This window comes from Nelumbo nucifera, chromosome 5 (assembly GCF_055504915.1).
Source record: "Nelumbo nucifera cultivar China Antique chromosome 5, China Antique-T2T, whole genome shotgun sequence".
Classification (NCBI taxonomy): Eukaryota; Viridiplantae; Streptophyta; class Magnoliopsida; order Proteales; family Nelumbonaceae; genus Nelumbo; species Nelumbo nucifera.
Window position 1 is genome coordinate 52,144,257 of NC_142653.1, and position 23,259 is coordinate 52,167,515.

A 23,259-nucleotide genomic window follows, 5' to 3' on the forward strand; every position below is an offset into this window, starting at 1 on the left:
GTTGCTGCCGTCAGTCCTCTCCACATAGTCCTTCCCCTTTTCGTATGTCACCTGAAAAAAGGAGCAAAAAAGCCTTGCAAATTTGACGGAGGAATCCAAGTACACCAAAAAAGAGATAGAGCCCACTCCCAAATAGACTTTGCAAATTGGCAAACACCAGAAGATGAAAACCGGTCTCCCCATCAGCTTTACAAAGAACACACCAATAGGGGACAAACAAGTATTGGGTCTCTTCTTTTAGAGCAGATCATTAGTGTTGAATCTTTCTAGAAAGGCTTCCCAACAAAAACTATCAACCTTAGGAGGAATTGGTCTACACCAAACCTCATTAATAGGGAAGGGGGGCTATAAGATTGGAGGGATGGCATAGCGCTTTAAAGAAAGAGGCACAGGAGAAAAAACCAGTAGGGGTGGGGGGTTGTCCAGATTCTAGAATCATCCTTAGTAGGGTCCAAGAAAACATTATCAAGAAGAAAGAGGAGACTCGAAATACTGTCTAGGTGTCTTTCATAGCCCTTCTCATACCCAAATTCCAACCAAACCCTGAAATGAAAGAGGAAGGGGTCAAGAAGGAGGAAACTGGCTCATTTTTAAAATCAGAAAGTGCATACAAGGAAGGAAACTGGTACTTAAGGGGAGAAAATTGGTAATAAGTGATGAATGGCTTTCCAAGGCGAGGCGCTTGTGGTCCTAGCCAGAATTCCAGCATCCCATCTGTTTAGCTCCAACCCATGAATGCTTACCACTATTTTGGCCCATAATTTCTCCTTCTCTAGTGGGAATCTCCACAACCATTTCCCTAGGAGTGCCAAATTCCTTTCTCTAATGTTCCCACGCCCTAAACCACCATTGTTTTTACTCATGGTCACCACCTTCCAGCTTATCCTATGGTCCCTCTTTTCCTCTCCCGGCTCCCAAAGGAAGTTTCTCATCATTTTTCTAGCTTGTTAGAAACCTTTACTGGAATTTTGAACATTGAAAGAAAATAGATGGATAAATTTTCTAGAGTAGCCTTAATCAGTGTTATCCTACCTCCAAGAGAAAGATAGTTCTTTTACCAAGATGCAAGTCTCTTCTCAAACCTTTCCACCACCGGATTCTAGAAACTGTCCCTCTTTGGGTTGTCACCCAATGGCAAACCCAAGTAGTTCAACGGCCATACTGAGACCTCACACCCTAGCACTTCTACACTCTCCCTAGTTTCTTCCTCTTCCAAGTTCGCATCCACTACACAACTTTTTCTCAAAGTTCACCTTCAAATTTGACATTCATTCAAAAAGTAATACCACCAGTTTCATGTTCCTAATATACCCCAAGTTTCCTCCTTCACAGAACATAATCGTATCATCTGCAAACTGTAGGTGGGTGAGTGGGGTTTCCTCCCTTTCAACTCTCCATCCTCTAATGAGACCCCTAGAGTCCGCCTTGTGGATTAGTCTCCCCAAAACATCAGCAATCAATGTGAACAAGAAGGGAGATAGGGGGTCCCCTTGTCTTATACCCCCAGTGGCTAGAAAGAAATCAACCACTATTCCATTCACTAGTACAGAATAATGACAATTCTGAAGACACCCCATAATCCATTTGCACCATCTGTCCCCAAATCCAAATTTGGTCATAACTCTCCTCAAGAAGTCCCAATCTACCAGATCATAAGCCTTTTCTAGGTCCAACTTACATACCACTCCCTTCTTCCCATGCTTTTTGAAAAACTCAACACTCTCATTAGCAATTAAGATCTGGTCGGTAATTTGTCTTACACTCACAAAGGTTCTTTGATTTGATGTAATGATATTTGGCAATACTTCTTTCAATCTTAGAGACAACACCTTGGCCAGAATCTTATACAAACTATTTACCAAACTGATTGAACTAAAGTCCTTCGGGTGGAATGCATATTTCTTTTTCGGAACCACAATTAAAAAGGTGGAATTCACATCTGGGTTAACCACTCCTCTCTTGTGAAATTCCTCAAACACCAACAACAGATCATCTTTCAAAGTATCCCAACAATCTTGATCAAAAGCCATTGTGAACCCATCTGGACCTGGAGCTTTTGTTCTATCCATAGAGAAAACAACCTCCTTAATTTCTTCCAACTAAACCTTTTTTTCAATCTTCTCCTATTATCAACCCCCACATCTGGCCAATCCAAACCTTCCACCCACACCCCCTACACACAGGCCTCCTTAAGATAGATTTAAAATGTCCTACAAAGGCCCCTGCAATCTCATCTTGTTGTGTCAACTCAACTCCATCCACTTCTCGTTTGGAAATAAAGTTCCTCCTCCTTCCATTAGCCAGAGAATGAAAGAACCTGGTATTCCTATCCCCCTCTTGCAGCCATCTACATCTAGATTTTTGCCTCCAACTTATTTCCTCCTTATGTAGGCAGTCCTCTAACTGTCTTCTTAGACTTCTTCTATGCTCCTTGTCTACCTCTCCAAACTCTCCTCTCTCTTCCTTCACATCTAAGCTCTCAATTTGGTCCATCAAAGTTCTTTTTCTTTCCTCAATCCTTCCAAACTCCAATTGATTCCATTCCTTGATCTTTGTTTTTCAGAAATTGTAATTTTTTATGGAATCTCATTCCTTCCCATTCCACCATTGAGTTGCATTCACTCCACCACTCCCTTACTCTTTTAGTGAACACCGGATGGAGTAACCACATATTTTCAAACCTAAAAGGGGAAGGTCCTCCACTCCTCTACTCCTTACATATCACAATAGGCCAATGGTCAGAGGTCAATCTAGGAAGAACCCTAGAGTCTAAATTCCCCCAATGTTCTTCCCAATCCAAAGAGAACAGAAACCTATCCAGCTTGGAGTAGATGGGACTTGCTTGGAGATTTGACCAGGATGTCTTATGGACTAAGGGAATCTCTTTAAGTTCAAAGACATCCACAAACTGGTTAAACTTCCTCATACTAGTAGTCACTCTTTGATTGATATTATTGGTTTCCTCCTTGAATCTTATCACATTAAAGTCCCCACCCACGCACCAAGGCCCATCCCATAGCCCTTTGATATCAGCCAGCTCCTCCCACAATTCCTTTCTCTCTCTATAGTCATTTGGTCCATAAACATTTGTAAGCACCCACACAACCATCCTCTTGTTGCTTGAACTTCAATGAAATTCAGTATTTCCCAATCAACCCCTCCGGTCCTAAAACCACATTCCTTTTTCTTATTTCCTTCTTCTTCTGTAGTCCACTTTTCAAACCATTTAAGTCCTCCAGTCTACATCCTAGCTTCCCCACAAAGTCTGCTATCAGGTTTTCTCTATTAACTCCCTCCACCACTTTCCTCTCTAGGTATTCCCCTTCATTTCTCCCTCCTCTCCTTCTCCCCTCTCAACTGATCCCTTCCCTCTTTTCTCTTCTAAATCCTTCCTCCACATCACATTCTGTTCAATTTCACTGAAGACTCTTTCAATAATTTCCCATGCTTTCTCATTCCTATGCCTTCCACCATTTCCCCACAATCCCTCACTCCCTTCCCCATAGCTTTAGCTGACTCACCATCCTGGTTGGCTACACATACACGGGCTGCTGAACTTGGAATGGGACCTGAATCTGGAACATAGGACACAGAGAAGACATTAGTAGCACAAACTGAATTCACTTGGTTACCTGGGTTTGACTGGCAAATGGGAGAGGTACACATGGCACTGTTCCCAGCCTCCCTTTCATGTTCAGAGGATTGGTAAAAAACTGTCTCCTTAGGTTGGTTGGGAAGCAATTCTGTCCTTTGGACACCATGGCAGTCTCTCCTCTCTACCCTTGGTTCACCCCTTAGTACGTCCCTGCTCTGCCACAGGTTCTCTTGGTTTACCCCTTCTTTTTCGCCTTGCACAATCTGAAGTCTTGGAGATGAGTTATTCTAGTTATTGTCTTTAGTCCCATTCACTTCACGAGTCCCAAATCTGCTTCCATTCCCTGTCAGACCTCCCTGGCCGTCTGGAGTAGAAGTCTGTTTCTCCTCTAGGTCTCCCTGAAAAAGATTTTCAACGTTCAGCAGACCCATATCACCCACATCGCTGCCATCATTGTCATCCACACTTCCGATGCTAGTTCTGCCATCTGAAATCTTATCCAGAACTTCATTGTCTGCGCCATAGTGCACCCAGCCCTCATCCAACTCCTCCCTCTCTTCATTTCTCTCCCTTGTGTACCTAGGGCTCAGTTTTTCTGAAGAACGTTGCATTGAAATTCAATTCTCATAGTTTCTTTGAGGCTTCCACTGTAGAATCCGGTGGTGGAAAGGTTTGCCAGTTTTAGGAAATGATAAAAATAAACATAGATAAAGCGAACAGAATTTGGAAACAGGATTCATGTAGTCAACCTCATATAGTGGTGATAAGAACCTTAGATGATGATGGTGATCTTGTTCCAAATGTTCAAACAAAACTAAGAAACTAATACATTGCATATCAAGCTAAATTTAAACTACAATGTGCAAATAATACTAATAATTTTGTGCTGGTACCCATTGAAATGGAAAGCTATTGAGATTTTAAACCATGCTAAGGAATAAAACAAAGCTAAATTTTGATGGGAGCTCCATGGGAAATCTGGCAATGGCAGGTATTGGAGACACATTTAGAGATTCCTCAGGCAGGAAGGTGGCTTTGTTTTTGGGACCCATAGGGGTTAGAGGTTCATGGAAAGCTGAACTGTTGGCATTGTTGAAAGGCTTAAGGTTGCAAAGAAATCTAATTTCCAGCACTTGGAAGTTGAAGGGAACTCTTAGGAAATAGAAAACCTTGAGTCTAGGAAATAAGAACATTTGGCAAAGGGAAGTGGAGAAGTCGGGCCAACCTCAACCCAACCCAAAAACTTGGTTGAATCCAAGCTGGATTAGGGTTAGAGTTAACCTCAATCCAACCTAATCCAGTCTGACTTTCACACCCATGATGGGTAGTAGAATTGCAATTTAGTACCAGTTTGGGAGGACTTTCATTTCACATGGTAGCTTCTGGCTTTGTAAGGTGGGTCCCACATGGAAAGCCTAGAAGTTATTATTTGGTGAAACTCTATATGCCAAAGTAATTTTGAAACTCTATATTCCATTGCTTTGTATTCAGTTTTTGCACCGGCTTAGCAACAATGGATTGTTTATTGCTTCAATATATGCTCCAACAGATATACAATACCTTTGGTAGACCTTATATCACTCACAAACAGACACTACTCATTACTCAAGATTGTCCCTTTCATTTGTTTTCTAACTCTTACATATCCTCTCCTTTGCTTTTATCGTAAGTAGCTGAAGTATAGTTATTTAGGAATGGCAATGGGGCAGGGATCATATTCCCCGTCCCTGACCCTGATTATAAAAGTAACCCCTGTCCCCCATCTCCGATCCCCGCCGGGGATAAAATTTGTCCTCCATCACCAATCCCCGACGGGGATGGGTTTCCCACGGGACCCGAATCCCTGAAATTTTTTTTAGATAACAGTATTTTTTGAAAAATAAATTTACTTCAAATAAATAAAAAATTTAAATTATAAATAATTTTTTATATATGTTCGTCCCCATCCCCGCCCCCATTGTGTCGGGGAAGTCGGGTCCCCTCCGGGGATGGGGAAATTTGCCATCCTTATAGTTATTCGCCTTATTAATTATTTACTTGTTCTGCTAATATAAAGTTGTGAATTAATGAAAAATTCTCTACAACAGGACTTTTAGAAAATGGCATTCACAAGATACCTCGTATTTAAGAACTTTACAACTAGATGATCAGAAATATTTGCATCGTGAGTATATGCCTTCAGTCTGGCAGGTACTTGAATTTTCTGTCAATATGTTCTATAAAGTTTTTTTTTATGTATGATAACTTGAATTATTTATCATCTTCATGACATCATATTCTATAGAGTGATCACTTATAAAGGTTACTAGTCTGCTATTTCTTAAACATGGAAAAAAAAGCATATTGAGTTCAAATTGAACTCGATTAGCCTGAGCACCCTGTGGTCGCCTAGCCTCGCTTAGACGCCTTGAAAACTATTGAGTTCAATGAGATTGTGATCACCAATCAAAAAAGAAAATGAAAAAATGAAAAGAAAATAAAAGAAAAGGATTTTTGTGATCTAGCTATGATGACTTGTGTTGCATTTCATAGTCTTAGATGAAATTGGCTTGTGTTACAAAGTACAAGACCTTTCCAACCTTATAATTTCTGGTTGAAGCATTCTGAAAGCTCCGAGTATTTAATGTGGTGGCAGATCTCTGAAATGTCAGACCAGAATAGACTTCTCCAATTACTCTTGTTTGACCCCTTTTGTTGTGAAGTTGGGCCTATATTTGGGTCTCTTGTTGGTGCTAAAAGTAGGCCTTTTAATTGTGATGAAAATACAGCTGGAGATTAATTGCATTATCATATTTAGATACTTTTTTTTTCTTTTTTTTTTTTTTTTACGTAAATCATAGTGTAGCATTGGTCTTTCTTGCAAATAATGTATATTTGTTATTTTCTTTATCGTCTGTTTAGTGGTATTTTAACAATTGTACATTATTGTAATAAATAAAAATATACAGGCAATCAAGGCATTCAATAAATTTTCCTACCCCGATATGGTGTTAGAACAATGTTTTGCACTAATCTACCACCTGGAGCCTATGTAAATGCTGATTGAGTAGGTTGTCCTAACACTTGCCAATCTACAACAGGTTAGAAATGCAAGTATCTGACATCTTCTAATCCTTGTGAGCTAAATATAGAATCATGTCCTTAGTCTGTAGTGATACACTACTAGTTGATAATAATGTGAGTGCCATTCTGGTTTCTTCAAACCCATTTTTCTGAGCATAAAAACACATTGAAGTAGATTGCCACCTCATATGTGATCATTTTTGTCACTGTTACTTCCTAGCTCCTTCAATTTGAAGCTACCCTCTCTTTCAATATTGTGATTGCAGTTGTTTATTACACATAGGATACTTTTAAGAGTTTCAGGTGAGTTTTTATCTCAAGCATACTGTTGCTAAATTTATGTTGATTACTTGCATTTGGTGGTGCTATATTCTTCGAAATTTACAGAAATCTATCATATCTACTCATTTTGCAGATGAAGAATGTGCTAATGCCGAAAGTAGAAGTACACCAATATATGTGTCTGAATGGTTGCTGCCATCACTAAGTTTCGTGGATAAATTTATGGTGAAAGATGTAGGAACTTGCATCCCTAAAATATTTTAGCAGAACAAAAAAGCAGGATCTAAAAATTCCCACCTACAATAATTTGGTTCCTATCTTTTCTCTCATCTGTGTGGTGCAGGCTGGTATTTCAATGGTTACATGAAGGTAGTTGAATTAGCATGGAATCGAGTCTTGCCTTGCCTAATCCCTTTGATCCTATCAGGTTAACAGAATTCTTATTTTAGTTTTGCAACTTGATTCTATCTCATTTTGGTTCAATTAACTTTCACATGTTTGCCCACTTTACTCGATCTCTCCCTCTCTCTCCTTCTCTCTCTCTTGGTGGTGGGGGGAGGTGGTTGGTATGGTGATTTTTTATTTTTTATTTTTTTTGTTATGGTGATTTATGCTTCTTTTTCCTTTTAGCATAAGATATGACCTTGTTTTGCTCTAGAAATGTCTGCTTGCTCCTTGTGAACTGAAGATTTTTTGTTAAGGAAACTCCATGCGGAATCTTCCCAAGTATTTGTATCATTTTAATTTTACAGGAATAAAAAGATGGTATAAAATTGTATTGTTTCTAGAAAAATGTGATAATTTTATAGTGTATGATAGGATTTTGCTTTTTTTTTTTATCTGCTCTCTGGAAAGGAAGATTTGTTTGGTAGAATTTTACTCAAAAACACATAAAAGGAAATTAAGAATTGAAAATGTCTGGTATGTAACTGCAAATGCCAGCTTACGTTCTCCAAAGCCATCACAAATATGTTTGATCAACTTCTGGCAGTTTTTGAGTGCAAAAAAGAATAAAAAAATCTTACAATTGTTTTTGACTTTAATCGTGAAATCCGGATTTCAATTTGAATCTTATGTCTGAATTGTTTTTTTTTTCCCAAAAGTCTTACAATTTTTGTTTGTCCTGTGATTTTATTCATGAATCTCACAAGTTATATGATTCATGTAGCTTGAATCAATTCAATTAAGAATTGGTTCTCTACTTTGTTATTGCTTTGTTTATTTTAAGTTTTGTCTGAATCACTTGCTAGAAAATGATTTATTCAGGTTATATACGACATTTTGAGTTTATTTTTCCATCATATGTAGATTAAAGAGCCATTGCACATGAATTATTTGACTTACAGTTACAAGTCAAACATGATTATATCATCTTAGGCTTCCATCGTTCAAATGGTAAATTTTATTGTTTTAAGTATATATATGGTAGGTATGAATTAAAAATAGAGTAAGTTTATTTTTAATGTTATACAAATTTATAAAAAGAATAGAAGTAATCTTTATGATTCGCAATTTATTTTGTTCATCTTTCTCTAAATTTATGAAACAGTTTTGCGATTTTCAGGACGTTTGGAGCGTCGTGGCCCCGTCCAAATCCCTGTTCTTCGTGTGGTCTGCTATCCTAGACAGAATACTTATAATTGATCACCCACGATCGAAGGGAATGGTCTTGGTTAACAGGTGCAGCCTATGCAAGGAGGGGGAGAGTATTAATCATCTGCTGATTTATTCACCTGTTCAGGGTGCTTTTGGCTATACCCATGGATCTCGGCATGATGGTTGCTAAACACGTTCCAACCCCTACCAACAACATATCTGACACTGCACATCTCGTTAATGGTGGGCCCCATTTTTTTGGTTGTAAAGAAATCAGAGGGTGTTTAATGACTTCACTTCAGAGTTCCAATTGAAGCTGTAATTGGCAAGATCGAAAGGGGTCATTTTAACTGGGCTGGTCCGTACAGGGAACTTTCGGGTTTGTAGTGCCAACTCTGGGTTAACTGGGATGATCAGTTTGTAATTTGAAAGGTAATCTAGTTTTATCTATGTTAGGACTCCTCTTTTCCTCTTGTGCTTTCTGACATTAATTGAAATATATCTCCACCATTCAATAAAATCATGTTAAATTCATGATTCTAATTAATAAAATAATTAATCCGTATTTTATTATTTTTATTTTGTAAATTACCAAAACAATTAGGGTAAAAGACTTAAGCCACTTAATATAACCTTGAATTTCAGAAATTGACTAAAAGATGCCCTGAGATTTTAAAATGGACTTAAACATATCTTTTGACATTTTGACCCTTTATTTTAATTCAAATTTTCAAAAAAGAATCCAATAAAAGACGAAGTTCATATGTCCGATCTAAAGCAAGACAAAAAAATTAGCGACACATCCCAAGAGACTGAATCTAACCAAGGTCTGCTGGTCGGCAAATTAAAGTGAAAAGAAGATGCTTATAACAAAAATGTCACCAAGAAACTATTTATTTATTTATTTATTTATTTATTTTTGGAAAACAATCAAACTAGGGTGACGAGTCTAAGAGGGAGGGCCAAGTCATTAGACTTCTTGTTAATGGGCTAATAACGTAATGTAATTCATTTCATCCTTCCAGCTTTAGAGCATGACGAGGCTGTTGCAGCCAGTACAACGATCCAATGAATTTCAGAATCAGGTCGACCATTTGAGTGTCATAAGCAGGCTCCTCCATCTGGACGTGGCTTACTCTCAGATGAGTTTTCACATGCCCTGTTGCATATTTGAGCTTGTTCTCTAATTGTTTCATGCTTGTAAATCCATTCCTGGTGCCCATAACAAATAGTTTTGGTTTTGGGACTGTAAGATGGTTTTATGATGCCGCCTAAAGAGATGGATGCAGTGAAATCAGAAGGGTATCACCATCTGGCATAACCAACGACTTGTTCTACCAGATCAGTGGCAAAGCTTGACATATGGTTGCACCTACAGAAGAACCGACCAACAAAATCCTATCAGTGGACAAATTCTTGGCGATCCATTTGCGGGCAGAAACAACTCTAACTTCTCTATGTCGAAGGTCACAACTCTGTAACTTCTCTACGCTAATCCACTTGTAATTCCCTTAAATAGGCTTTGACAACCACCCAAAATAACGCAAGGATGGGTATGTTCAAGTGCAGTAGGATCAGCCCTCAGCATATTTAAACTTATTTTAAAACCTTAAGATGCGTTTATGTTTAAGTAAATTTCTGAAAACTCACGGTATAAGTCCTTACCCAAACAATTAATCAATAGATATAATTATATAAGCAAAAACCTCATAAATTCAACAAGAGAGAAACATATTTATAGATTTCAAGAACCCAAACACGTAGAACATTAGCTGAGAAAAAGACATACAAGAAAATGTACCATCCTATACCCACTTTGGTTTCCATTAATCCACTTTTTAATGAAAGATTTGGAGTTGTTTTCCAATATGAAAACTCCACATTTCAGCACAGGAAAATTGTTGGAAGGTAAAAAATAATCAGATGACATAGTTTAAACATTCCTCCATTGTGAGACGTGTATTACACCGTAAGTATCGGTAGCAATCCATATCCACCTTTAAACAATCAAATAGCATACAATACCATAGATATGGAATCTCTTTTATTCCAAGTTCAGATTTCCTCCTCACATAATGTTGCTCTCACCCTCTTCACAGTGCATTGCAGCCGCACATCAGGAACATTTCTCATACTTGCAGCTGTTCCCATGCACAGCTGCAAGTGTTGCAAGGTGGGTGTGAGGATAACTCAACTTTATGAGGAAATCTGGATTCTTCTATTCCACTCGTGCCATATGCTGGGTCTCTTGGAAATGGATACTATATGTAATGTATCATGTATATCGATATTTTAAACTATTTTTTTTTCTTTGAATGCCAATGCTTCCATTTTTTTTTGGCAAGAAAGAAGCTGCTTTTCGAATAGACTGTACTTGTAAATGATGCAAATGGAGTGTAAATTCCGGTTTTGGGTAAATTTGCACTTTGGTTCACTTTTGCCTGTATTTGGCAATATTACATTTATGCATTGACAAATGACAGACTAATACATATTTACATTAATAATAAGATGTAAAAGTACATCAATAAAAAAGAAGTAAATTTGCATTCAAGTGAACTTTTGATTAAAAAAAAGCCTATGCTTTATTGAAATTCATATTTGCATCCATTACAGCTAAAAGTCTACTTGGTAAGAAGATAAATTTATCAGTGCAAAACTAATCTAATTTTACAATTTATATGAACCGTTTTGCACTCTACATATTTGCATTCACGCTTATTTGCATCGTTTCCAAACATGAACAAATTGAGTACAACATATTTTCATCAGTACAAATTATTTGTTTTGTACTTAGCAAGCTCTCCACGCCAATCTATGGGCAATTATATTCGACTCCGTATTTACATACTCAAAACACACATCTTTCATATCCTTAACTATATATATATATATGTTTCTAGGGCCTCAAACGTTGCCTTGAGTTCTGCTTGTTGGATATTTGCCAGAACACATTTGTCTACTGCAGCATATATAAGATACTGTCCCGTTGAACTCAGTTCAAAGAAGTCAGGGAAAACAGAACAAGTACGAATCAATTTTAGTTACTTATAAAGACTACATAATTCATTATTTTAAAGACTACATGATTCAATAATTATTAATAAAAGACATCAATGATCAACCTCCCTTGAGTCTTCTTCTAAATGATGAAATAGCCCCTCTTTTCAACTTGAACTATCTCCCCTGTTGAGTGTTGTCATTAGAGAAATAACCTCCCTTCTGCTAGTACTCTGTTTAGATCCCTTTTCTCATGACATCATGTGTGGATTATTTATCAATCGAGTGGTGGCTCTGTTGGCATGTTAGTTGGGTGGTCCCAACAGAGGTGCAGATTCGAATCTTGCTATTACCACTTATATTGAAAAGTTGGTGTGTTGTGTTAAGTAGAAAAAAGTAAATGTGTGGGTTAATTTTTTAAAAATCCAAATTGTGTTCTTTTGCTTGCTATTAGACTTGTTCATGGGCCGGATAGCCCAACGGACTTGCCTGATCTCATCCAGCTCGAGATAAGTTTATATGATAAAAATATAAATTTTCCTAAAAAGTCATGATAAGTTTTAGACAATTTCCCTAAAAACATTATAGGGATGAGATTGTGAAAGAAAGAATTCATGGTTTTGGAAAGTTGTTGAGGGTCACATTCAAAGTACTCAATGAGTTACATGAAGTCACACTCGGTAATGAATGAAGAAAAAAAGGCTGGAAGAAAGGAACAACCTTGTCTACTTTAGATTGAACTGTTCCGAGGTAATAGACCTCCTCACCTCCCTGTCCAGCTCTCGGGTTGCCCAACAAAGTCCATGTACTTGTCCTTTTAAGCCGCTTTCTCTCACGGCGCCCATGTACTTAACTTCCACACAGTCTGCAATTTCTTAGTTCACACTTCATTTGGATCGTTGGCCCAAATTCCCTTTGGCCCTTTCTGTGGGAATGTGAATCGCTTTGCTATTAGTGATATGATATTCATTTTGCTTGACTAAGTGAAATTGGGTGTCTAGTATTTGATTTGGACAGCTCTGCTGATATCACTTATTTCACTTAGGCTGAAACACAATAGGCCATCTTAAGTAGTTTGATGAAAATAAGCCTTAACCAAGAGTTCTTCATATCAACCAAGGTTATGTTTGGATGAACTTCCAAATACTTCTTCAAAAAACATAATGTAAAGTCAAAAACACTTTTAACCCCGAAAACATAAACCCCACAATTGAGGATTTAAAAGCACAAATCCTGAGGTTTATCCAAACGAAGCATAAAACTTTGTAATGGCTTGTATAGCATAGGTATGACCCATCCACGGTCCCCAAGCAGCTACAGGATTCTTCCTTACTTGACTCAGATAAGAAAGCTTATATCTTGTGATTATGCACGAGAAGAATGTTCCACAATATATATATATATATATATCAAAATAATATAAAACGATGAATTCTAGAAAATAATGCAATTTTTCAACTTTTGGTTTTTTTTCCAAAGCCTACAGACAAGCTGGGACCTATGGAAGGATGTATCCAACTCTGTCTGATTTTGTGTCTTCTCAAGGATACCAGTCCGCCACCATACTATCTGTATTGAAAACGTTTTGAGTGGTTGCATAAACTCTCTGCTCTATGAATAATGGAAAAGGGTTTTTTTAATAATCTCAATGAGTTTTTTTTATCCTTCCAAAAAAAAGGTCAATGAAGGTTCTGTTTTTAGCTGAAAATTACCCAAGAAGTTTTAGGAAAAATTACCCAAGTATACTAACTCCTTATATCAACTAAAGATAGAGCAGTAAATACTTTGAGCTAATTTTCCTAATTTTTAAAATTATACCCACCAAGTCCTTAATCAAAGGAACGATTTATGTTCATAAATGATCAAGAAAATTTAATTTCCAGTAAATTCTTAGGTTGGTAATGAGAAATGAGAACATCAATCCCCTTTAATGAACATCATTCCTTATCATCTGTTTGGTTTGCGCGATGTGGATGAGAAAATAGGAATATTTGCTTATCATTCTTATTTTCTCATGTTTGTTTCAAGAGATATGATGCGATGAGATGGGATTAGTATTCTCAAAATAAGGGATGCGGGGTCTCACCAAATATGTGCGACCCAGTGAGAAACGAAAGTTGCACGACGAGTGTGTGAAAATTTTGTCGAGAGTGGACTGCTCTCATCGCCTACTTTTGCAATGCTCTGAACTCCCACCACCTTATCTTTCATCAATCTCCAATGAGGTTTACGGCCTTTGGTAAGTACTCACATCCCCTTTCACGCTATTTAGTGTTTTATTCCACCAAAAATACCCTTCTTTTCCCTCCATCAACTATGATCTCAGATCTCAAAGGACAAGGAGGCAGGATATTGTCTTCGTCTTCTCAAGAGAAAAGTAGACAAGGTTCTCTTCACACATCATTTACATTTTTCTTTTTTTTGCATTTTTTATCAAGAACATTTTTCCTTTCATGTGTTTCAGGTGCTTAGCCGACAAGGAGCACGGGTTAGTCTCTAGAGACTGGACTTCTCATCCTCATATTCTTCCCATATCTTCTCCATTTGCTAACCCTTTGCTAGTGGGTTTTCAGATCTAAAACCTTTTTTTTTTTTTGTTGCTATAAACCTCTGTTCATTGTATAGATTTACTAAACCAAAAGTGTTTTGTTACAGATCTAACATGAATTTAATTTTTTCATGATTTATTTGTCCTAACAACATAAACTTCTTTTGCAGATCTGCTCTTGGATCTGCCAGCTCTCATCAACCAAATACTGGAAGCAGATTTTATAGGATAGTGGGTCTTAACAAACAAATATAGCGACCAAAAATGAGAAAATAAAATTTTCCTTTCTCATCTCATCCCACTATTTCTCGGCAACCAAACAAACCATATGTGAACTACTACAAGGTCTGAACCGGAACAAGTCTTCCTTGATATGGGTAACAGAGTGTGAGCCTTGAGTAGTTGAGTCAGTAAATAGTTGGTTCAGTTTCAATCAGAATTGGAACTTGATATTGAAACAAAGTATTAGACACCACTTAGCTCTTAAATGAGCAGAGAACTCTGGCTCCTATTAAATTGTAGGTGCAATCACCTTTTCAGGGTGGATTTAAGGTCACCTCATTCAGCATTCAAAAATTTTGACGAAAACGAGATCATCCACTGTTAAAAGCAATTGTACATACAATTTAAAAGGACCAAAAGTTTTATCTTAAATGAACATACTCTCTTTGTAAAACAGCTCCTACTCCTAGGACTGTTATCTCTGCAGGAGAAACCTAAGGTTCTCCTTTGAAGGCTCACCACTCTCAGTTTTAACTTCAGTTCTCTCTACGTGATACAAATTATTAATAGTAACGTAACATGCATAAAAAAGCACACATCTGAAATGCTAATGCCATAAATTAAAGAGTTTTCATCTTTGAAATAAATATATTTAATGAATGTCTCATCCAAATGATGAATAAAATGGACCTATAAAGGAAATTTTTTTAGAGTATGAAAATGATTTTTATCAACGGGATATGGAGAAAAACGCCAAAAGCTACCTTAAGATTAACGTTCATGTTGGGGAGCGTTAGGTTTCTCAAGTCCATTTTGCAACAGTTTCAGAAAACCTGACAGTTTTTCCTTCAAAAGCAGAGCTTTTTTGCGATTTTATCTCCGGTTACATAAATGAGAAAAAACTTTGGCTGTTGCAGGCCACCAGTCTATGCCTATGTTGGGTTGAGAACATTCATGGGAATGCCACATTACCATGAGAGTGGGGTAAAATAGTAATTATTTCTATTTCCTTTTGATCATAAATATAGACATGAAGTGAATGGTGAATGTGTTCAGCCTAAAAGAAGCACGACTCTGGATCTCCTACCCACGAGAACTCTGCCCATGCCTACCCACAAGACACTACCCCCTGTGAATTGGGAATATCTCCCCCTGTATAATACTATGCGGAGGATGAGATGTTCTTCATGTGTGACTGCAATAAACGTGCATGGGCAAAGTTCTTGTGGGCAGGAGATCTGGATGCTAAAAACACTCTCAACAGCATAGGCCCCCCCCAAGAGCCAAAGTTAACTCCAAGAATTGGCATTAGGCTTTTCTACAACAGGCATTACAAATGCCTTCTTTTTCTTCCTAAGGCTGTGTTTGGTTGCAATGCAAATTTATTTGCCCTGATTCAAAATCATAGAAATGCAAATGATTTCAGTGTAAATTATGATTTATTTTTATTTTAAAATTTATTTTATTTTGTTTGATTGCAATACAAATAAAGTTAAATAAGACCTGAAGCAGAATAAAGTAAAACCTAGAACAAAATCAAATTAAAATTTGCATTATTTTCATTTGTACTCCCAAACATTTGTACTAGTACAAATAAAATTGCACTGCAACAAAACACAGCCTGATGTACAAGAAGATGAAATCATATTTATTTAGCGGAGAAGTGCAAATAGATGATACCAAACAAAATACGAACAAATGATTACATTGTAGAAATGAGCCATTTATTTGAACTGATGTAGAACTTTGTGGTTTCAATCTATAGTCAAAGCTGCTTAAATAAGCATTTGGTGTTTTACTCGATATTTAAATTAGGGGTGTTCATTATATGGTTCAAACCGTAAAATCGAACTGAATTAAACTAAATTTTCAGTTTGGTTCGGTTTACATCTAAAAACAGTTTGATTCGATTTAATAGTTTTCTAAAATATGGTTTATTTTCAGTTTGGTTTATTGGATTTCATAAATCAAACCAAACCATAAACCGAAATTATATATATAATGTAAATGTATAAATATAATATGAATATATGATGTATAAATATTATATATATAATATAATATATCTAAATTGAATGCATAAAATTATAAATGTATGATAAACTCTTTATTTTATAATAAAATAATAAAATAAAAGTTTTAAATTTTAATTTTTAGGGAAGTTATTTAGGCTTTGTAATTGGATTAAACCCAATAGAATCATAGAATGGTCCAAGTCTCCAAACCGTATTAGAAACCACCCAAACTGTAATAAAAACGGTTTTGTCTGGTTTGATTTTTATACCAAAACAGTTTGATTCGATTTGAAAATTTCTTAAACCGTAATTTACCGATTTGATCTGAGATTTTCTCCAAACTGCACCAAATTGGACCGTGAACACTCTTATCAAATGCTCGTAGTAGATCAATGAACAATACTCTGTTTTTGATAAATACATTTCATTTCTTAGATTTTATGAAGGAGAAAAGAAGGAAGATTAAAAAGGAAAAGCTTGACCATTAGAGATTGAAGAGGAGGCTTGGGTTGTTTTTGGGTACTTATGTTGCTTCTTCTGCTTTCTCTTGGCAACCTATACCCACAGAAGAGCAACAAGAAGATGAACTCAAAGAATAGAAGGTATTAATGTGAAGGATAGTGTTGACGATAATGTAGGTATTGGACACAATCAGGGTAATTTGGTCATATAAATTATTTAAATGTTTATGTTTACAATTTTTGGTGGATTTTGAACAATAAATACTGAAAATCATGGTGAGTTTCAGGTGTATAATATCCTAAATTTAAATTTAGTTCACATTTGAACATGAACTGCTCCGGAGTCCCGGATTTCTCATACCTTCCAAGTCCCGCGTAGCACCTTGGAAGAGCCCGAGTCGCGGAGCATTGAGCAAGAGTTGCTCCGGATTGATCATGCCTTCCAAGTCCCGCGTAGCACGTTGGAAGAACCCGAGTTTTGGAGCTTGCATACCTCGATCGAATAACCCGAGTCGTGGTTCATTGAGAATGAGTTGTTCCGGATTGTTCATACCTTCCAAGACTCGCGTAGGTTGGAAGAACCCTAGTGTCGGAGCTTGTTGACCGCGTTCCAAGAACCTGATTCACGAAACACTGAGCATAAGTTGTGGCTTATTCATTAATGCCTAGTTTGAAAGCGAATAGGTATTTACAAGTATGGATCTTCTCCTATATATATACAATAGTATTATGGGTACAAGTCAAGTGAGCTGGTTGCATTTTAGCGCAAGTCAGGCCTAACCTTAAGGCCTCATTCCTTTTTCGGTAAGTTATTTATTCAGATAAATGCAATTATTTGAGTAAATTTTTTCTCGGGAAACACTTATTCAAGTAAATACATTTATCTATTTTTTTTTATTTCTTGTGTAAATAAGGCAATGGCCATTTTAATCATAAAAATATATTATCAAAATGGGCATTTTTGTCCCATTCAAGTGTTGTCAACTTTCCCCTTAGGTGAGAAAGTTATTTACCCACCTAGGAGGTGGATAAAGTTATTTACCCACATATCCTGGTAAATCATTCCCCCCTCTCAAAATCCAAAAAAAAGAACACCCCCTAAGAATTTGGCCTAAAGTCCAAAGTTGAGGTCAAGATGGAACTATCCAATCCAATCCTCACTTGCATTAAAATTTGATGTTCTTGAGTTGGGCTCAAATTGGTCAATCATCTCACTAAAAATTGATATACACGTATGTGTATTTGTATACATGTATGCATATATGTATAATATATTTTAAAAATTTATGCATATATATATATAGGGGTGTCCACGCCCCTTTTTGTAAACCGAACCGGTGGTACTGGTTTTTTCATTTCACCAAACCGAAACTGACCAGTACCACCGGCTAATCGGTCTGTCGGTTTCGGTTTTTGATCGGTTCAGTTCTTCGGTTTTTTGGTTTTTTATATCTATAATATATATTATATAAATATATGTATAATATTATATTATAAATAATAAATGATATATAATATATTATAAATATTTTAAAAATATATAATATATTTGTAAATAGATCATTATAAATATAATATAAGTATATATTTATATATAATGAATATATATTTATATAAAATACATAGAAAATATGTGACGCATATTAAAAATATATATAAAATATACATATAAATATATATACCAGTCGGTATTTTTATAGGTTAATCGAAACCGAACCAGTCCTTCAGTTTTTCAAAAATTCCGAATCGACCGGTTCGATTAACCACATTTCTCAGTTTGGTTGAGTTTTTCGGTTTTTCATGGACACCCCTATATATGTATATATACATGTATATAATCAGTCTGGGTTAGATTGAGACAAGGTCAAATTGGGTTTGTGCTACAAAGACCCAAACATTTGGGTGCAGGCCTAATTGGAGGACCAAAATCCAAGTCCAGTCCATATTGTGGATTGGATCGGTCGGGGCTTGGGTTGAGCCCGTCGAAGATGCTAGTATTGAGAATAGCATGGACAAGATTGTTAATAGTGATAAATCTTCCTTCGAGTGTAGTATGGTAAATCTGAAGTTACCTCTGCTCAGCAGTTTCGTTGATGAGAACAGAGGGTATGTGTTGAACATTGTGACGATCTTCTCCCTGCAGCTTGTCCATGAATAATGATCCTCTCATCCCATACAACTTTAATTGTTGGAGGCTAGTGATGGATTGTAATCCTTTTGGAACCATTCTCAGATTTTTGCAATATCCAATGTTCAAAATCCTCAGTCTTGGCATTGCTCCTTCCTCTACTCTCCATTCCTCAACTTCCATATGGAAACTAATATGTAGAAACTCAAGTAGTGGAAATTCATTTCCCAACCAAACCATCTGCTTCCCCACATATGAGTTAAACAATACAAGTATCTTCAAATTTGGTAGCTTCCCAAGTACTAAAAAGGGGTCTTCTAATAAAGAATGTTGCAGAAATAGCTTGCCGAGTTTTTCTGGAAACTCATGTGGTTCAGGTAACTTCTCTATCTTTCCTGACAACGTCAGATTAAGAAGATCATGACAAGAAGAAAGCGCTGAAAGACTTTGAAACATTTCTACTTCTCCTGATTGCCGCTGCAAATACAATGACAAATTTCTTAGGTAGAAAAACTGAATGACAGATTTGAGTATTGCTTCAACTTGGGTTGTCGAAATCTCCTTGATCCATAGCTTCCGAAGATGAGTCAACTTGCTCAAGTCTTGCCTTACCCAGCTGTTCGCCGTGATACAATTTAAGCTTTGCAGGTTTGACAGAGTATCCACCCGCAAGTAGCCACAGGAATTGACATATAAATGTCTTAAATTTTCCATCTTCCATATCACGTTCGGTATAATTGTATCCCATTCAGTGTCTAAATATAGAAATTGCAAACTCAGTAAATTGCCAATAGATGATGGGAGCTGTTTTATACCTGTAAGACTTAGCCCCAAGTACCTCAAGTGGATTAGTGATCCTATTTCTGCAGGTAGACTTTTTAAACATTTAGATCCCTGAAGGTCTAAGACTCTAAGTAATTTGAATCCCCTACAAATAGTACTGAGTTGCTTCTTCGTCATTACTGTTTGTGTATCAGCTACAGCATTCTCAAAAAACAGAAGAGATCGTAGATGTGAAGTTGTTTGGGCTTGCTGTTGCATAGAGGAAACGTACCTTTCATGCTCAAAATGGATAGCTTGTCTCCTCAATTTATTTGAATTGTCTTCTGGGTAAACCCCGATGAAATTTTGCTCTCTTGACTTCTGCACGCACAAATCTCGCATCAGATCATGAACGTTACATGTTATCCAACCCGTCCAACTCCACTTCGATTCTGCTTTTGCCATTTGAACCATGCACCTGTCCACCAGATCCTCTAAATATCTTTTCGCGACGACCTCCATTCTTTCTTTTCCTTCCCCTGATATGAACCCTTCAGCAATCCACAACTGGATTAACTTTCTTCTACGAATCTGGAAATCTTCAGGCAAAACTCCAAAGTATAAGAAACAAGGCTTCAGTTCATAAGGCAAATCATGGTAGCTCAAAGCTAATATGCCCATGACTCCTTTCTCTTCATCTTTGGTGAAGATGGAATCAATACTGTCATGTACCTTCTTCCACTCACTTGGGGATGATTTCTTCGTGGCTAATAACCCCCCTAGCACAACGATGGCTAGAGGTAGGCCACCACAATTTGCCACCATCTCCTTTCCCATCTTCTCCAAATCTGGAAAAGGGCAAAAGCTAGTGCGAAATGCTTTCTTGCAAAGCAGTTCCCAACTCTTCTCTGGTGTTAGGCATCGAGGTTCATGGGGAATACTGTATGGATCAGCAGACAGTGCAACTTCCTTATTCCGAGTGGTGATCATTATCTTACTTCCCGTCTTCCCTTTTGGAAATGCAGGCCTTAGACGATCCCAATCCTCCTTTTTCCATAAATCATCGAGAACCACTAGATATAATTTTGTTTGAAGCATTCTATAAAGCATCCGCACCAGCTCATCTTCGTTTAATGTTTCCATCATCTTCTTCTTGTTGTCGCTTAGATAAATGGCATCTTTCAGAATCTTCAGCAATATATCTCTGAATCTGGGTCGCTGGGATATGAAAATCCAAGCATAACAATCAAAGTGGCGCTTTACTTCATCATGATGATAGATTTGCTTGGCCAAAGTAGTCTTTCCCAGACCGCCCATACCAACAATAGAGACCACGAACTGTCGTCCCTCCTCCTCCTCCTCGTGGACCAACTTGGCCACCAGTTTCTTTGTGTCTTGTTCCAAGCCTGTGACATCCTCTTCCACAACATGTGAGTAGGTTCGTCTCAGTTGCTGCTGCATCTCGGCTGAAGAGCTCGATCCTTCTCTTTTGTCTTCGATATTTTGGATGCCGAAAATTGGTCGACTTTCAGATATGCTAGTGATCTTATTCTTTATTTTTCCAAACTTCTTTCCAAATCTGTGGAGATCGATCAAATCGCTAACTATGCAAAAGAACCTCTTTGGGGCGCCCGTCCATCCTTCTCTTCCAAATTTGTTTGATGCTTTCTGGTAGATGTAGGTGTCAACGGCATCCTCCGTTTCGTGAGCAACCTCTCTGATCTCCCGAACCCAGTTGTGGACCCTTTCATCATTTAATTGCTTCGCCTCTGCATCTTTCAAGAAGCATCGCATCCGCTCAAGTTCATTTTGCAGCTCTTCAACTTGTTCTCTCACATCGGACAGGAAAACAGCTTCTTGAATGAGCAGTTCACCAAGTTTTGTTACAGCAGAAACAACCGAGGCTGCCATCGATCGCTCCTTCTGTCTCGTCTCCTCTTGAAACTAAAAGAAGGAAAACCATACGAACGAACTGAAAACTGATGAGTTTGGTGATGGGAGTTCTATGATTACAAATTAAGAAGCTGCCGACCTTGTACAGATCTATGCAGTTTGGAGGTCAAGAGGCCGGTCCATATTTAAACAAAGAAATTATCACACAGCTGGTCAGCATTTACATTTGGGTAAAAGACTTGAATTTTTAGAAATTGACTTAAACATACTCTCCCTCAAAAGTGAAGAACTGTTAACATGTGTTCCTTCCTTTTGCTCTGTTTTATACGGCCTGTGTCTTGACCCAGTGGTGGTTCGACTATGATATGGGAAAAACAACTGACCAATAAACTGAAATCACAAATGTTATTTATCAAAATTCCTGGGTGGGTTTTGATTGGTCAAAACTCTTTCCAGCATATCATATCTTTTTTGCATCATAGATTTTCCCATTTCTCTTTTATTGGATTTCTTAGCCAATAAGACACTCTTGCTTATATCAAAGCCTCTTTAGCATAGATTGGAAACATAATAGGTTTAAGCCAGTGTTCTATAAATAAGTTTTGTTATTGGATCATAGGTGAACAGTCCATCTAGATCGACTATTTCTCTCGTTCAAAACCAAAAAAAGAATGATAATAAAATAATGAATGTTTTTAGATTATCTTTGAAATCTATTCTACATGATTTGAGATAAATTTGACCAAATCAACATTTCAACTTACTATCGGTTTTGATAAAAAAAAAAAAAAAAAAAAAAAAAAAAAAACTGTACCATCGTTTTTTGCAGTTCCTCAAACTAAAGGTACAAGGATACAAAACAGGGCTGTTTTCTCATTCAGTTAACCAAGAAAAGGTACAAGGCTGCATATAAAAAGCTGCAATGAAACAAGAAACAGAGCATCAAGGATACAAAACAGGGCATATGACCCAAATCTAACATACCCATGTTTTCACTGGGTATGTTAGATTTTGATTATCGGAATGGAGTTCCTTCCAAACGCCTACAAAATCGAATCAAATTCTTGATTTACATTGCTTCCAATTTATTTTTATTCATTCACTTTAGATTGGGTATTTGGAAAATTTAAAAAAAGGATGTATTTAAGTGCTTATTAGAGTAAAAAACCACTAAACCCCAATATGAAATAAAATTAAGCACTTGAAAAAGCTGAGTACTAAATGCAAATAATTACTTATTCGAATCGATAGGATATGCAGAGACAAGGTGTATATATAAATGGAATAAAGGTTTCGATACTCTTTAGATTCACCAGAACCATCTATATTTATACCCTTCGAAAGAGGAGTTACACTTTCACTGAAATACAAATACATGTAGAGGGATAGATATGCAGATAATGAACAGAGTACAGATAATGAATGGAGTTCTGGTCTTATCATCCCGTTACGTGGGTAACTTATCCTTAATCCCAATATGCCCCCGCAAGTGAAGCGTTCTGGAGAGAACGTGAAGCTTGGATCTCAGATGGAAGAAACTGGGTGTAGGCAGGGCTTTGGTGAGTATATCAGCAACTTGTCCACAGATGAGATAAATTTAACAGTAAGTCTGTGTTTCAAATTTAACAGCAAGTCTATGGATGGGCACCTCAAGATCAGGGAGTATTTAGTCGTTTCTAAGACGTTCACTGACT

At 37.1% G+C, this 23,259-nt stretch overlaps 2 protein-coding genes and 1 pseudogene across 9 annotated transcripts in view; 1 reads left to right on the top strand and 2 right to left on the bottom strand.

Moving 5' to 3' along the window:
- The window catches only part of XRCC2 (homolog of X-ray repair cross complementing 2 (XRCC2)), a 52,026-nt gene extending 42,328 nt beyond the window's left edge, over window positions 1–9,698 (top strand). For 3 of the 8 annotated variants that reach the window (XM_088888118.1, XM_010257960.3, XM_088888122.1), the window contains exons 7-11: window positions 5,683–5,785; window positions 6,925–6,961; window positions 7,074–7,174; window positions 7,284–7,367; window positions 8,505–9,070. In XM_088888118.1, the coding sequence (XP_088744244.1) occupies window positions 5,683–5,785; window positions 6,925–6,961; window positions 7,074–7,174; window positions 7,284–7,307 (265 nt within the window). In that variant the 3' untranslated portion in view covers window positions 7,308–7,367; window positions 8,505–9,070. Of the gene's footprint in view, window positions 1–5,682; window positions 5,786–6,543; window positions 6,962–7,073; window positions 7,181–7,283; window positions 7,368–8,504; window positions 9,071–9,561 lie in introns of those variants that run through there. The other 5 variants (XM_010257962.3, XM_088888120.1, XM_088888121.1 and 2 more) reach the window with 5 other exon arrangements.
- Window positions 9,550–10,124, bottom strand: LOC148791614 (uncharacterized; annotated as a pseudogene).
- Window positions 10,125–15,864: 5,740 nt separating this feature from the next.
- On the bottom strand, window positions 15,865–22,031 carry LOC104596708 (putative disease resistance protein At1g50180). The gene is made up of 2 exons (XM_010257966.2): window positions 18,855–22,031; window positions 15,865–17,400 (listed from the first exon to the last, which is right to left on the bottom strand). The coding sequence occupies exons 1-2, from the start codon at window positions 21,581–21,583 to the stop codon at window positions 17,094–17,096; spliced, it is 3,036 nt and encodes a 1,011-aa protein (XP_010256268.1). The 5' UTR covers window positions 21,584–22,031; the 3' UTR covers window positions 15,865–17,093.
- Window positions 22,032–23,259: the final 1,228 nt, after the last annotated feature.

What these genes read in the sequence shown, in the direction of transcription:
- LOC104596708 (XM_010257966.2), bottom strand. Translation starts at nt 21,583, where the DNA reads ATGGCAGCCTCGGTTGTTTCTGCTGTAACAAAACTTGGTGAACTGCTC. An exon ending in AACGAAACTGCTGAGCAGAG is followed by an intron (nt 17,401 to 18,854) that starts GTAACTTCAGAT and finishes TTCGTGAATCAG; the next exon opens with GTTCTTGGAACGCGGTCAAC.